The 14,564-nt window shown below is 48.8% G+C and overlaps 1 protein-coding gene across 1 annotated transcript; it reads left to right on the top strand.

The window, feature by feature from the left end:
• Positions 1-897: 897 nt before the first annotated feature.
• Positions 898-4,285, top strand: LOC112896968 (putrescine hydroxycinnamoyltransferase 1-like). Its single transcript, XM_025965108.1, has 2 exons — positions 898-1,431; positions 3,172-4,285. Exons 1-2 carry the CDS (start codon positions 991-993, stop codon positions 4,036-4,038), a joined length of 1,308 nt encoding a protein of 435 aa, XP_025820893.1. The 5' UTR covers positions 898-990; the 3' UTR covers positions 4,039-4,285.
• The last annotated feature ends 10,279 nt before the right edge of the window (positions 4,286-14,564 follow it).

The raw sequence follows: 14,564 nt of genomic DNA, 5'->3' as shown, positions 1-14,564 counted from the left end.
CTGGCCTCCGGACGGTGAACGGGAACACAGACATCTATGGTGCTCCTGAAAGTGACGGGTTTCCCGGGGACGATTCGGACGTGTGCAATTTTGTCGGAAGGATTCCAGTAGGATACAGTACATACTACTACCTCCGTTTTTATATAAATATATAATACCGCTAATCTTTTTCGTTCGTTTAACTTTTCTATCGATATTCAAATAAATAGATAAATCGACAAGTCAAACCTAAAATACATTTGATAATAGATCTAGTAGCATTTATCTCATTTACTTAATTGATTGAGTATGCAAAGATTATTGCTCAAAATATGAGGAAAAAATTGATGGTGCTGTATGTTTAAGAACGAAGGTAATATATTTTCGTAGACCACTCAGTGTGTCATGTTTTAAAAAATTAACAATTGATCAAACAAATTCTTACTGGTTACCTTTGTTTTTTTCCATCTCCATCGGTTGACGGAAGTCAAAGTGCCGCTTGAAAAGAGTGGGTCTGGTTTGGAGACTAGCGGGAGAAATTGCTGCTGGTTTGCAAGAACGATCCGAGACTGAGGAGGCAAGATGTTCTGCGTTTGGAATCCTAGGCCCTGCTGCTGGCGAGTGAGCTACGCTGGAGTTTCGTCTGCTCTCGCTAGTGGTCCTGCAGCTCTCTAATACTACCTGACGTGGCTGGTTCCGCTAATTGAAACGGTGGGGGCGCGTCTCGTCTCCCCCAGAAATTTCTCACGGACGTGTGGTTGTGATTTTATATGTATATATATGTGTTTGGCAGGGTGTGGTCTCTGTTCAAACAGCGTGCGCGCAGCTGGACCAGAGGCCCACAGGCCATCCGGCCCATGCCGCGCGCCTGGCCTCTGTCCGATCCGCCCGTCGTCTACAAATACTGGCAGCGTCTGCACACACAACGCCACTTGCGGGGCTCATCTCATCAGTCTCACGGACAGCACAAGCAAGCAGCGCAGGCAGCCAGGGAGGGGGGAGGCGCACGCGATGAAGGTTGACGTGGTGGAGACGACGCTGGTGGCGCCGAGCGAGGACACGCCGCGGCGGGAGCTGTGGCTGTCCAACCTCGACCTCGCCGTGCCCAAGACGCACACGCCGCTCGTCTACTACTACCCGGCGCCGGCGGCGGCGGGCGGCGGCGGCGCCACGGACGGGCCGCCCGAGGGCTTCTTCGCGCCGGCGCGGCTGAAGGCGGCGCTGGCCAGGGCGCTGGTGCCGTTCTACCCGCTGGCCGGGCGGCTCGGCGTGGGCGAGGGCGGGCGCCTGCAGATCGACTGCAACGCCGAGGGCGCGCTCTTCGCCGTGGCCCGCGCCGACTTCGCCGGCGACGACGTCTTCCAGGACTACGAGCCGTCGCCGGAGGTCAGGCGGATGTTCGTGCCGTTCGCGCCGTCCGGCGACCCGCCCTGCGTCATGGCCATGTTTCAGGTGAGGCACGCATGATCGATCGCCAACCGTAATTCTCTGCAGACCTTATCAACAATAGCTAGCTTCTTGGTCACTCTAAAAAAAAACTGCTCAGCTTTAGCCCGGGACGTAATCAGTTGGCGCTTTAGCTTCGGGCATGTAGAAACGGTCAAACGGCTATGGAGTCTGCTAGAGAGCAAGACGAATTGCTTTGGTTCGTCAGCCCGCCATGCTCATGTGAGGGATCGGAGGTTAGAACGCGTGAGTGTTACGGGATTCCTGCTTCTAGGTTAATTCAAGTCGAATTACTTCATTTAGACTTGGAAAAAGGGGGGAAGTGACAGCTAAATTGGCCGGAACGAGCGGTTCTACGATGAAGAACCGTACAAACTTTGGAAAAAAAGGAAAAAAAGCCTCTAGGCCATAGGTGAGGACAGCCTTGACGTCGACGTACTTGATTGTGAAACGCAGACCCGGCCGAAACGAAACTGTGAGCATTATTTTTGGACAGCAGCACGACTGCGCCATCACAAATGCTGTGGTGCTCGGCCGCTGCACCTGTGACTTGCCTCTGCAACCGTACACAGCCAAAACACATCGGAGACGTAGGTCGAACATTTTTTGCCCTATATTATGTGGTGGTGATTCCCGGACCAAAATGTCACCAACAAATAACGGCAAACCTCCCCCGGCCGTTTTTTTTTTGGAAATGATCAAGCTCCCACAGCATGAGAGCACGGAGAAGTTTGGCGTCAACAGAAACACAGCCCATGTGACCTACTAGTACAGCACTACATGGTCCTTGTAACAAGTTGGTGACCGTACAAAGCTACTAGCTGGCTACGTGTCGGTGCTCTGCGATCCTATTGGTGCAGTGCATCTGCCGGCGACGTGTAGATTTGCATCTGCATTATTGCATGCGTCCATGCCACAGGGAGAGGTAATTAATTGCAGCCATTGAAATCAGTATAGCGTGCCAACGCCTATCATAATTATCCGATCGATGAACTCACACGATTAGGACACATGCGCGCGGAATTCTACCGGCGGCCCCCCAAATAAGACAAAATTAAAAGGAAATAAAGGCTGCAGTGATGGAGAAATGGACACCCGAGAATAGGCTTTTTTTATTTTATTTTTAACATGACGATGACATGCGAAGAAGGATGGGCGGTGAGCCTGACACCCGCGGCGTGCGTAACTCGTGGGCACCGGGAAAAACAAACACGAATACCCAGCCGCTGTAAACCCATCCAAATTGCCAACTTGGGGTAGGAATAATACTTGTGTTTGACTTACGGTGCCGCCGTATCTCTCTCATGCGCAGCGTCTGGATTATGAACACTTATCTGATAGCTGTTTATCCGCAAGTAGTTTAGGAGAGGTCACGTCTGATCTGATCTCTTTCGAAGTCGCCACATCAGCACTGGTGTCATTTTATTTGGACATTTTCGAGTAGTTTATGGTCGATACTGTTTACGCATTTCATTCATAGGGAAAGTCACGTACTGGAGTTTGTTCAATCTGCACTGGCAGCTTGAGATCGAGACCTGTCAGAACAGTCTCACGTGCAGTGGGTTTTTTCTTCAGCACGATGACGGATGAAAGATCCGCTCACGAATTCAGCAAGATATGCTGATCGAAACTGAGTTCTTGAGTAACTGCAGTAACTTTAATTTTACATGCGACGAACAAGGGGAAAAAATTGTACTGTAGGGGCGTTGTTTTAATTCCTTGGAGGTGGATCGGATATGCGTGCAGGTGACCTTCCTCAAGTGCGGCGGCGTGGTGCTGGGCACGGGCATCCACCACGTGACCATGGACGGCATGGGCGCGTTCCACTTCATCCAGACCTGGACGGGGGTGGCCCGGGGCCTCGAGCTCGCCGACGCGTGCGGCCCGCCGCCGTTCCACGACCGGACGCTCCTCCGCGCGCGCTCCCCGCCGTGCCCGGCCTTCGACCACCCGGTCTACTCGCCGGCGCTGCTCAACGGGCGGCCCCGGCCCTTCGTCACGCGCGTCTACTCCGTCTCCCCGAAGCTCCTCGCCGACATCAAGTCCCGCTGCGCGCCCGGCGTGTCCACCTACTGCGCTGTCACCGCGCACCTCTGGCGCGCCATGTGCGTCGCGCGCGGGCTCGCCGCAGGCGCCGAGACGCGGCTCCGCGTGCCGGCCAACGTCCGCCACCGCCTCCGCCCGCCGCTCCCGCGGAGCTACTTCGGGAACGCCATCGTGCGGGACCTCGTCACCACCCGGGTGGAGGACGTGCTGGCGCGCCCGCTCGGGTTCGTGGCGCAGGCGATCAAGGACGCCGTCGACCGCGTGGACGACGCCTACGTGCGCTCCGTGGTGGACTACCTGGAGGTGGAGTCCGAGAAGGGCAGCCAGGCGGCGCGCGGGCAGCTCATGCCGGAGACGGACCTGTGGGTGGTCAGCTGGCTGGGGATGCCCATGTACGACGCCGACTTCGGCTGGGGCGCGCCGCGGTTCGTGGCGCCGGCGCAGATGTTCGGCAGCGGCACGGCCTACGTGACCCAGCGCGCCAACAAGGACGACGGCATAGCCGTGCTCTTCGGGCTGGAGCCCGAGTACCTGCAGTGCTTCGAGAAGGTGTTCTACGGGGAGTGAGAGATCAACGTTGACGTGCGTTTGGTTTGTACCGAGTGCTCTGAGTGCTTGATGTTCGAGTTTGGAGTTGGAGGATGTGCATAAGGGGCAGCTTAGTTATTGGAACAAAGCTGCTTTTTTTTTGGATTTTTTCTATGCGCTCCGAATCTCACGTGCCTTCCCATGCTCAAATGGAAGTGAACTAGTAAGGACTCGACGAATTTGTAGTCCTAGAAACGCCTATGCAAATATACGTGCATTTATTGTACTCCCTCGGTCCCTGCATCCTTAAAAAAATCAACTCTCGCTTACAAAAAGTCAAATAATTTTAAATTTAATCAAATTTATATAAAATAGTTGATATTTTGTAAGGAACATAGCTCCATTAGGTCATCATTATTATTTGGTGATTATGTGATAACATACTCAATAGTCAATGGGACTAACGAGTTTGTAATCTCAGAATTTTTAGATTCTATGGATGGAGTCCAATTCATATATAAGATGGTCCAAGTCACTGTCAAGATGTTCAAGTTGCAGTGAAAATCGCTATTAAAATGTTCAAGATGGTCTAAATGACAGCCGAGATGATTTGGACAAAGTTCAGCATGATTACATGTGTCGGTTAAACCAACAACATGAATTTATAACGGGTCGGTGGTTTGGTGAGTTGATATGGCGATCAAGTGAAAAAATCCAAGTAGCACCGGTTGAACCGACGCTATAAGAATGACGACGCTATAAGAATGAAGGTGTCAATGCAATAAGGAGATGATATGGCAATCAAGTGAAGAAACGACAGAGGCACCGGTTAAACTGATGGTGCAAAAAAAGATACCGGTGCAAGTGTGTTGTGGTTACTCAGTATGTATATTTTGGTTTCAGAAGGGTTCCTAAGCAAAGTCTTCAGCACCAGTTGAAATGACGATCGTCGGTGCAATGATGTCAGCAGAAGATGGCAGTTGGAGTTCAACGGCTAGTGGGCAGGCTATTTGTGACCGGTTAAACCGACGGTGGCGATCGGTTTAATCGACGCTTTATGTTTTTCAGGAAAAAAGCGTAACGGCTAGGAGTGGATCTCTAGCCTATATAAAGCCTCATCCTGAGTCATTTGAGGCTGTTAGAGTTCGTGAGAAGCTAAAGAAACACTGAAGAAGATCTCCAAGCCATCCAAGTGCATATTGATCAAATCCTGGTTTAGCACAAGCTTTGTGAGGTGTAGTGCTAGGCTAGCTCTAGAGAGAGTGCGAGAGCAAGATGTTGTGACATTGTGCTGATTCTTGAGTGAACCTCAAGATTGTACCTCGGTGTGCCGGTCCGTTGGAGTCTTTGGTGGCTTGTCGGCAAGTCATCGACCCTCCGACTTGGTGTTGAGCAGCGACCATGGCTTTGTGCGGGGGACGTGGAGACCCCCTTTCTTCATGGAGAAGCTCCTTAGTAGTGATGCTATCGAGATGACTGGGGACTTGGGGATAGCTTTGGTGGTTAAACCTTCGTGGCGAATCAGGAAGAGTCCCGGAAAAGACTCGTTGACCGGGAAACAATACTCTTAGTGAGTGCTTCAACAATGTGGAGTAGGGATGACTTTATGCCTACTGATATCACGGGATAAATCCGCACTTCAAGAGTTTGCTTCCCCTCATCCCTTTCTTTAAGCTTCCGCATTTCATACTTGCAATCTTGTGTGCCTTTATATTTATAGAGTAGTATCTTGGATTGGCCATAGCCTGCAAAACTCTTTAGGATGAGGTTTTGTCACTAGAAGAACGCTAGTTGCACGTCTAGATAGCATGTTCTAGTTTATGGTTTGTACAAACTAGTTAAGCCATATGTTAAGGTTTTAAAAAAGGTCTAATTCACCCTCCCCCTCTTAGGCTACGAGCACCGATTTCTTTCATATTTATATTACAAAATAAGTATCAGTAGAATAACCATGTAATATATTTTCATACTGAATCTATTTGGTAATATAAATATTACAATTGTTATATAAATCTGATCAAATTTGAAATTATTTGACTTCTTCGTAATTGAGAGTGTGACATTCAGGTATTTAGGATTATAAACATACTGGATTTTAGTATAAAGTGTGCATGTTTGATCTTGTGTGTGTGTTCAAATTTAAGTGCAAAGGGAAAAGGATTTTTGTGTAATTATGGAAAAATTTAGGCCTTTTAGTGTTAAATGGGTAAGAATGAGAGGTAAAATAAAAAACATAGAAAGGTTGTGACACTCTAGGTATCAAATTTGTATCACACTAGGGAAGTAATTGTATTAGATATGTTGAATTATATGAAATTTGGGTGCTTATGTGAAAATAAGGACCTATGTGTAATTTTTACAAAAGTATGAGTCCTTTTATGCAAAATATTTGAAGTACAAAAGTAACTTTCAAAGTTTACTTAGGATCAAAGTATAAAAATACAAGTCATCATGACATTACATGAAAACTTGCAATTATGTCCAAAAATGCATAAAATTTACCTCAATAAGGACAAAACCTTATTAAGTTTAACTTTTGTTCAAAGTTTAAAATTAAAGCTTTGTACTTTGGGTTTTTGAACTTGAACCCTAAAGCAATGTTGTAGGGTTTTAAAAACTCTACAACTTCTATTTTGATCATTTTCTCATTAGGGTTTTGGATCAGCGGGAAATTTTACTTTACAGTAGAGTCCCTGGACTTTCCTATTTTTGCAAACAAGTCCTTCGGATCCCCCTCTTCTTCTTCCTCTGGCACCCCTCTGCTCCTCTCTGCCGCCGGCGCAGAGCACCCCCCTGTCGCCGCTGTGCTGCCCGATGCCGCACCGCCAGCACCACCTCCTGCTTCCAACCTCGCCCACGCGTCACGTGGACGCCGGCCGCCGCCCTAGCTCGCCCCTGCTGGCCCTTTCCCGCGCGCGCCACGCCGATCCGAATGCCGCCCGGCCGACACCTCGCCGCCGCCGTGGCACGGGCCGAGCACCCCCTCCGGGCCTCTAATCTCCTGCTCTCGAGCTTCTCCAGCTCGTGACCATTCTATTCTCCACTTCCATTCTTCCGCACAACGCCCCGAGACCCGAGCTCCACTGCCGCCCCTTTCCTCCACTCCGGCGACCCCCTGCTCGCCACGGGCAGCTCACTCCAAGCCTTCCCGCACCACTACAACCCCTTGGGAAGCTTCCCCTCACCTCACTGATACTCCTCGACCACTCCTCGCGACCGAACTCCCGCCGGAACCACCTCGCCGTCGCTACCTCCTCGCCGGTGAGCTTCTGTTTCCGTCAAGCCCGTCCTTCCGCCCCTCCTCCGACCAATCCGACCACTCCAGTAGCTTCCTCTCCTCCTGCTGCAGCTGTTGGACCAGGACTTGATCGTCCTCCTCGTCGGGAAACCTCCCACCGACAAGCTCCCCCTCCGCCGCCGCCTCGGCCGCCGTGGGAAACCCACCTCCGGTCAACTCCTCTCCTTCCCAAGCCCACCCCTGGACGCGCCTTGAGCTCCTGATGCTCGTGGGCTAGTCCCTCTCCACCCCCGATGCCGCCTCTCATCGGAATTTGGCCGGCGACATCCCTGCCCTTTCTTCCCCGACGAGCAAGGACTCAATTGCTCTGATTTCAAACTTTCTAGGGTCCTGTCTGTAAATTTCCAGTCCCTCCCCCCCAATTCAAAGCTGTGAACTTCAAAAATATGTAGAAAATTGTAGAAAACTTAGAAAAATGTCAAACTAGTTGGGTTTGAATCCTTGAGTTAAATTCGACTACTTTTATATAGGGGTTTTGAGCTGAATATGTCTGGCTAGGTTAAATAATAGGAAATAGGTGCTTTAATTAGATCTTTTGATCCATAGTTGTGCTGTAGCTGAATTTTGGAACTTAGGTTGTATGTTCCATGTGTAGCTCTGTGTAAAATTTTCGAGTTCTTTACTGCTCAATTGCTTAGAAATTTGAGTACTTTTGTTATATGTTGATGAAATGCTTAGAATTTATTTAAGGATGCTTCTGGTGGTGTTTGTATCTGAAATTTATACCCTAACTTCGTTTTTGCATGTGTAATCCATAGTAAAAATATTAGGATTAGTAGTAGGCTATACACCAAGTTATGGATTTATGTTTATTTTGAAAGATAATTCATTTATGCTAGTTTTTGTTCATGAAAATTATGAAAATATTTTGAGGTGTTTCTCTTGAGTAGTGCAACCTGTTCACAAAAATCCAGAACAAAATCTTGTATATATCTATAGTTTTATAACCGTTAATATATTGGTGCTGTTGTTATTTATTCTTGTGACATAATTTCTATGAAGATAAAATCTTGATAAATTTACAATAGCTTAGACATAGCTTTATCTGTAATTAATAAAAGTTTCAACCCCAGTGCTATAATAGTTTGTTCTATAAAAATAAAACATATTGTCTAGTGTAACTAACTAGGTTAGTTTATACTCGATAAATGACTGCTCAGTAGAAGAGTAAATGAGATGTTTGATGAGTGAATTATATTTTCATGGGATTGCAACTTTATCGTGGAGTGAAATGAAAGTGTATGCATTCATTAAACCACATCTTTGCATATCATATAGACTCAACCACTCTCGCCGACGGAGACTACGAGCTGATCCCGGAACCAGAAGTGGAAACTTCTGAAGACCCCGGGAACGTCGTCGGAAGTCTAACTGAAGCTCCGAACCAAAGTTCGGAAAACTTTGACACTCCTGCCCCCAGCCCCACTCAAGAAGGCAAGCCCCGGTGCATAACCCAGTATTTCAGATTACTACATTATGCAATCTTATACTTATATATTATATCCTGCACTAAGTGTAGGAGTTGAAATGAAACCCTAAATGCATGAATCCTAGGAACCTATGTATTGCACCTGAGTCCTTATCGCATAGATGCTCTGCTAATAGGACCGGTAGAAGTCGAGTGATTTCCTGTCACTCGCGCGATATAGGAGTTGCAATGTTTACATTCCTGCAATCACTACAAGGATGACAGACGGGATTTATGTGAAGTATCATGGTCGAGATGATACCCCGTCTGTGTTGATGAATTTGGCTAAGGTCGCAGTGTGTGGTAGCGGTGGTTAAGCATTTGAAAGTACTAGCCACATGCCGCGAAATATGGTAAGCGGTAAGCCTAGTAACCAATCGGCCCGAGGAGTGGACATACCTCCAACCACTCGTATTTTTTTTCCGGTTACTCGCTTCAATGTGTGGGAATACGTGTTGCAGGGCAACCAGGAGTACGGTCGTATAGTAACGCTGTAGACGTACGTCCTGCACATTGGTTGTGCGTATGGTCCTACAGTCGCTTGTGGTGGATCTAATCCACGAGTCGGAATAAAAGGCAAACGGTTGCTTCAGAACGCTCATTGAACGTTCCAAGCGTGTGAGTTAGGTTTACCCTTGCAAGGCCAAAATTTGATTCAGGAATCGTCCGTTTCTCACGGAGATTGAGACTGCTTGATCCCTTTGCGACATAGAGTAACAAGAGCAACTTGACGGTTATCAAAGATGATGCTTGTTTAAAGACTCTATCATGCTTGAGTAGTTATAGTTGCTTACCTAGAATGGATAATCAACTAGAACTTGAAAGCTAAAAATTGAAATTAAGGATCTACTCTTTGTTGCTTTTCAGCTAAGAACTATACCCAGATCCATTATAAGCCTGCATAAATCTAGTTACATGGCTAAGTATACCATGAAACGGGTAAGCCTTACTGAGTATTAGAATACTCAGTCTTGCATTGTGACTTTTGTCCAGGTAATCTCCCTGTGGACTCGGCTCTACTTGTACCATGGCCTTATGCTCTGCCCGATGGTTGGTCCGTGGAATGGGACCCGTCCTCAGCCAACACTGATCATACCGAGTGATGTCATGCCAGGGCTTAGCATGATGTCCGTACTGGCGACATGTATAGTGATCGTGTTTTAAGTTCCGCTGCCGTAAACTTGAAACCTTGAACCGGTTTATAATAAATCCTATCAGTTTGGAACTGATGCTACTGTTGGAAACTATTGTAATATAAATGCCTGTGATGTAAAATATGATGGCGATTGTATCTCTGGACTCGCCTTCGTGTGAGGTACCTTGTTTGATCTTGCATTCGGTGGTTTATCGGGACGTTACCCGACAGGCCAAGGGGTTACACCGTTTGAAGTACGTTGGAGTCCTTGAGAGAGGACTTGCAAACTTGAGTGGTGTAATTCAGGTTGGTTCTGCCACAGAGAGTTTGGACGGATGGAGTAGAAAGAAAGCATATTTGTTATGCAACATAAGAAGCATATTTTTTATGCAACATAAGAGCTTCCCATCGTGCCAGATCCGGGCACACGGGACTGTTCATGTGGCGTACTTCTCCTAGGATACGGGATGGGACATAGCCCACGTCCTACATCTGTTGCAACTACTCGTAGTGCAGTAGAACTACTCATAAAAACTACCCGAGAAGTATTCGGGTAGGACTCTTAGGCTTGTATCCGACTAGAACTTCCATGTAAACCTGTCCTCCCAGAATATACAAGGGCGGACAGCGACCCCCTCGGAGACAATCACCATCAAAGGCAATACAAACTACACAGGAGTTAGGGAATTACGCTCTCGGCGGCCTGAACCTGTCTAAACCTTGTGTTCCTTACACCTTCGAGTTCCTGATCTTAGTGACACCCTACCTACAAACTCACCACCTTTAGTACAGCCTTACGGCTAACCATTCGCCAGATCGTCAAGTCTGCATGACTTCCCTTCACAATACGGAGGATGACGAGCTGGACCACCAATACGACAATGAGCAATTCGCGAACGTCTCAGCCGACGAGCCCACTGCTGATGCTCCCTAGGATGAAGACAAGGAGCACCGAAGGATCCGGTGGGTGAAGAACGCCAAGCGTGCCCAATGCAGGTGCAATGTCCAGAATCGCGTCCGTGAACTAAGGGATCTAAACAACGCTTTCGCAGCAGTCGCGGATCGGAAGTACTGTATGACGATTGGCGCCATCGCAGAAGCAACCCTTTTAGCTCAACAACTCCCACCCAATCCTCAGATACAAAGGCTACAGTATCTAACCCAGCACGCACGCATGCAACTCGATGGGCAACATCTAGTGTCTTCCATTCGGAATCCACCCTCAAGGTCTGAGCGCCATGGTGAAACTGTGTTGATTAGTTGCACCCCCGGAGGAGGCCCCGCAAGCCGGAGGAACGACAACCACCAGTGCACGAAGGCCACTCATCCGCATGTGGCAACAATGAACAAGAAGTATAACAATCCACTCGCAACCAGCGTGGTGTAAGGCATCAAGGCCAAGATCCACTCGAGGGCAACCTTCATGACGTTCCCACGATCGACCTCAAGCAGAAGATCAATGAAGGTTGCGATGCGCGGCATGTTATCGAATCAAGGAGAAAGGACTGTACCGGCAGGTGCCATGAAGATGACGACAGCGACCGTTTCCCCGCCTTCACCACTAGCATCACCGACAAGTCCTATCCAAAGGACTTCAAACCACTCGGAATCCCGAAGTATGATGGTAAGCAAGACCCACGTCAATGGATTCGATGGTACTCCATTGCTATCGAAGTTTTAGAGGGATCCAACTCCACTAAAGCTCTTTACTTCCCGGTGGCTCTGAAGTCCGCACCCCTCATGTGGCTTGAAATCCTCAAGCCAAACTCCATGGACTCGTGAGAGGACCTCAGACGGGCCTTCATCAACAACTTCCAAGGATCCATGATCAGAGCAGATACTCGCCACGATCTGTCCCAGGTGAAGCAAGAGATGAATGAGACCCTGAGGTCCTACACCCAACATTTCTTCGAGACGCGCGCCACCATCGCTAACATCACCGACGAGGACGTCATCCGCTGCTTCCAGAGCGGGCTCTTCTCGAAGCACACGTACCACGACTTTGGGCACAATCGCCCAACTACTTCTATAGAACTGCGCAACATGATGGCACGGTGGGCTGACCAAGAGGATGAGGAGAACGACCGCTTCCCCAAGCGCAACCACAACAAGCAAAGTAATGGCAATGACCAGTTTGATAAGAGCCAGCGGAACCACTCGTGGAATACTAGAAAGCGCAAGCCAGACCATGAAGTCGCAGCTGTCGAGCGCAATCCGCATGGCAAGAAGTTGGGGAACAATGACTCGGAATGAGAAAGTCATGCACAAACAATGCCCGATACACCCGAAGTCACAACACACGCTCTTCGAGTGCGTCACCATCCGCAAGTCACTCAATGCACCATCCCTCCCTCAAGCAGGAAAGCGAAAGAACAAGGAGGATGATGAGGAAGGTGACAAGTCGGGGGCTCAAGACTTCCTGGATCCAAAGAACGTCGTCAACATCATCTTTTGCGGAGACGGCGGATTCCTCTCCAAGCGCGCGTAGAAGTTGACCCTGCGTGAAATACTCTCTGTGGAGCTGGCCATGATAAGTCCTCTAAGATATAGCGAGGTCCCGATCTCCTTCTCTAGAGATGATCAATGGACCAGCTTCTCCGAGCCGGGAAAATTCCCGCTCATCCTAAACCCTGTCGTGGCAGGCTCACAACTAACCTGAGTACTCATTGACGGTGGGAGCGGCCTCAATCTGCTTTTCACGAGTACTCTAAAGAATATGGGCATGGATATCTCCAAGATGCTCACCCTTAGCAAAGCTCCTTTTTACGGTATTATCCCGGGTAACGCGGCTACACCACTCGGGTCAGTGGCCCTGCTAGTCACCTTTGGGACGAAAGACAACTACCACACCGAGTACATCAAGTTCGAGGTGGTAGATTTTGACTCGTCATATCATGCTATCATGGCCGTGCCCCACTACGTCCACCTCCTACTTAAAATACCAGGCAGGACGGGCATACTCACACTCCGTGGTGACCTGAAGAAGTCGTACGACTGCGATCAGGAATCGATCAAGTATGCCACGACATCATGCATGCCAGAGCCGTCTGCAGAAGTACTCGCGCAGAAGCTGGCCAACTAAGAGATTGAGATCTCCAACCAGCGGCCTAGCCAGTCGAGGGTTAAACCCAACCCCAGCAACGTCGGCATCAAGGCCATCCAGCTGCAAGAAGACGACCTGTCCAAGATTGCTTTGATCGGGGGCAGCTTAGGTGACAAATAGGAAAGCGTGCTCGTCAGCTTCCTCAGGGCCAACCGTGATATATTCGCGTGGAAACCAGCGGATATGCCAGGGGTACCCAAGGAGTTGATAGAGCATTGCCTAAAACTTGACCCTAAAGCCACTCCAAAGAAGCAACGACTACGACGCTTCACCCCCGACAAGAGGGAGGCCATCAAGAAAGAGCTAGCAAAACTACTCGCGGCTGGTTTTATTAAAAAAGTGTACCACCTCGAATGGTTAGTTAACCCTGCACTAGTCTTGAAAAAGAATAACAATGAATGGAGGATATGTGTGGATTATACTGATCTCAATAAATATTGCTCGAAGGACCCCTTCGCGTTCCCACGCATCGACAAAGTCATCAACTCTACGGCTGGTTGCATCTTGCTCTCCTTTCTCGACTGCTACTTGGGCTACCATCAGATAGCTCTCAAGGAAGAAGATCAGATTAAAACAGCGTTCATCACCCCCTTTGGAGCATACGCATACACTACAATGTCATTTGGGTTGAAGAACGCAGGAGCCACCTATCAACGAGCCATCCAAATATGCCTTGCGAACCAGCTACACCGCAACGTTGAACCTTACATGGATGACATGGTCATCAAGACCAGATCCCACGACGAGTTCATCAACAATCTCGAGGAAACGTTCAACAGCCTACAGAAGTTTTGATAGGAGCTTACCCCGAAAAAGTGCGTCTTTGGCGTGCCTCAAGGAAAACTACTTGGGTTCATTGTCAGTCACCGAGGAATTGAAGCCAACCTGAAGAAGATCAATGCCATCACAGCCATGGATGCTCCAAGGATGATCAAGGACATCCAAAAGCTCACATGCTGCATGGCAGCTTTGAATCGATTCATCTCCCGAGTTGGAGAAAGGGGACTACCCTTCTTCAAATTGCTCAAGCATCACGACAAGTTCAAGTGGATCCAGGAGGCAAACCAGGCGCTGCAAGATCTCAAGTACCATTTGCAGTCGCCCCCATCCTAATGGCTCCCCAACTAGGCGAGAATCTGTTATTCTACATCACCGCGACTACTCACATCGTCAGCACGGCAATTGTGGTGGAGCGCTAGGAGGAAGGCCACACCTTCGGGGTGCAACGACCAGTCTACTTCATCAGCAAAGTCCTCTATGAATCCAAGGTTCATTACCCGATGATTCAGAAACTACTTTACGGTATACTCATCACTTCCAGGAAGCTTCGCCATTATTTCGACGCATACAATATCCTGGTGGTCTCCGACTTCCCATTGACGGATATCCTCCACAATCAGGATGCTACCGAGCGCATTTCCAAGTGGGCCGTGGAGCTGGGAGCCCTCACGCTCGACTTCAAGCCCTGGACAGCCATCAAGTCACAGGCACTAGTCGATTTCATGGCGGAGTGGTGAGAAAACCAAGTGTAAACCCCAACCAACCAGCCAGAGCATTGGGT

This window comes from Panicum hallii, chromosome 6, assembly GCF_002211085.1.
Source record: "Panicum hallii strain FIL2 chromosome 6, PHallii_v3.1, whole genome shotgun sequence".
Classification (NCBI taxonomy): Eukaryota; Viridiplantae; Streptophyta; class Magnoliopsida; order Poales; family Poaceae; genus Panicum; species Panicum hallii.
The sequence above is the reverse complement of the archived record's forward strand: the minus strand, read 5'-3'. Positions and strand labels throughout refer to the sequence as shown.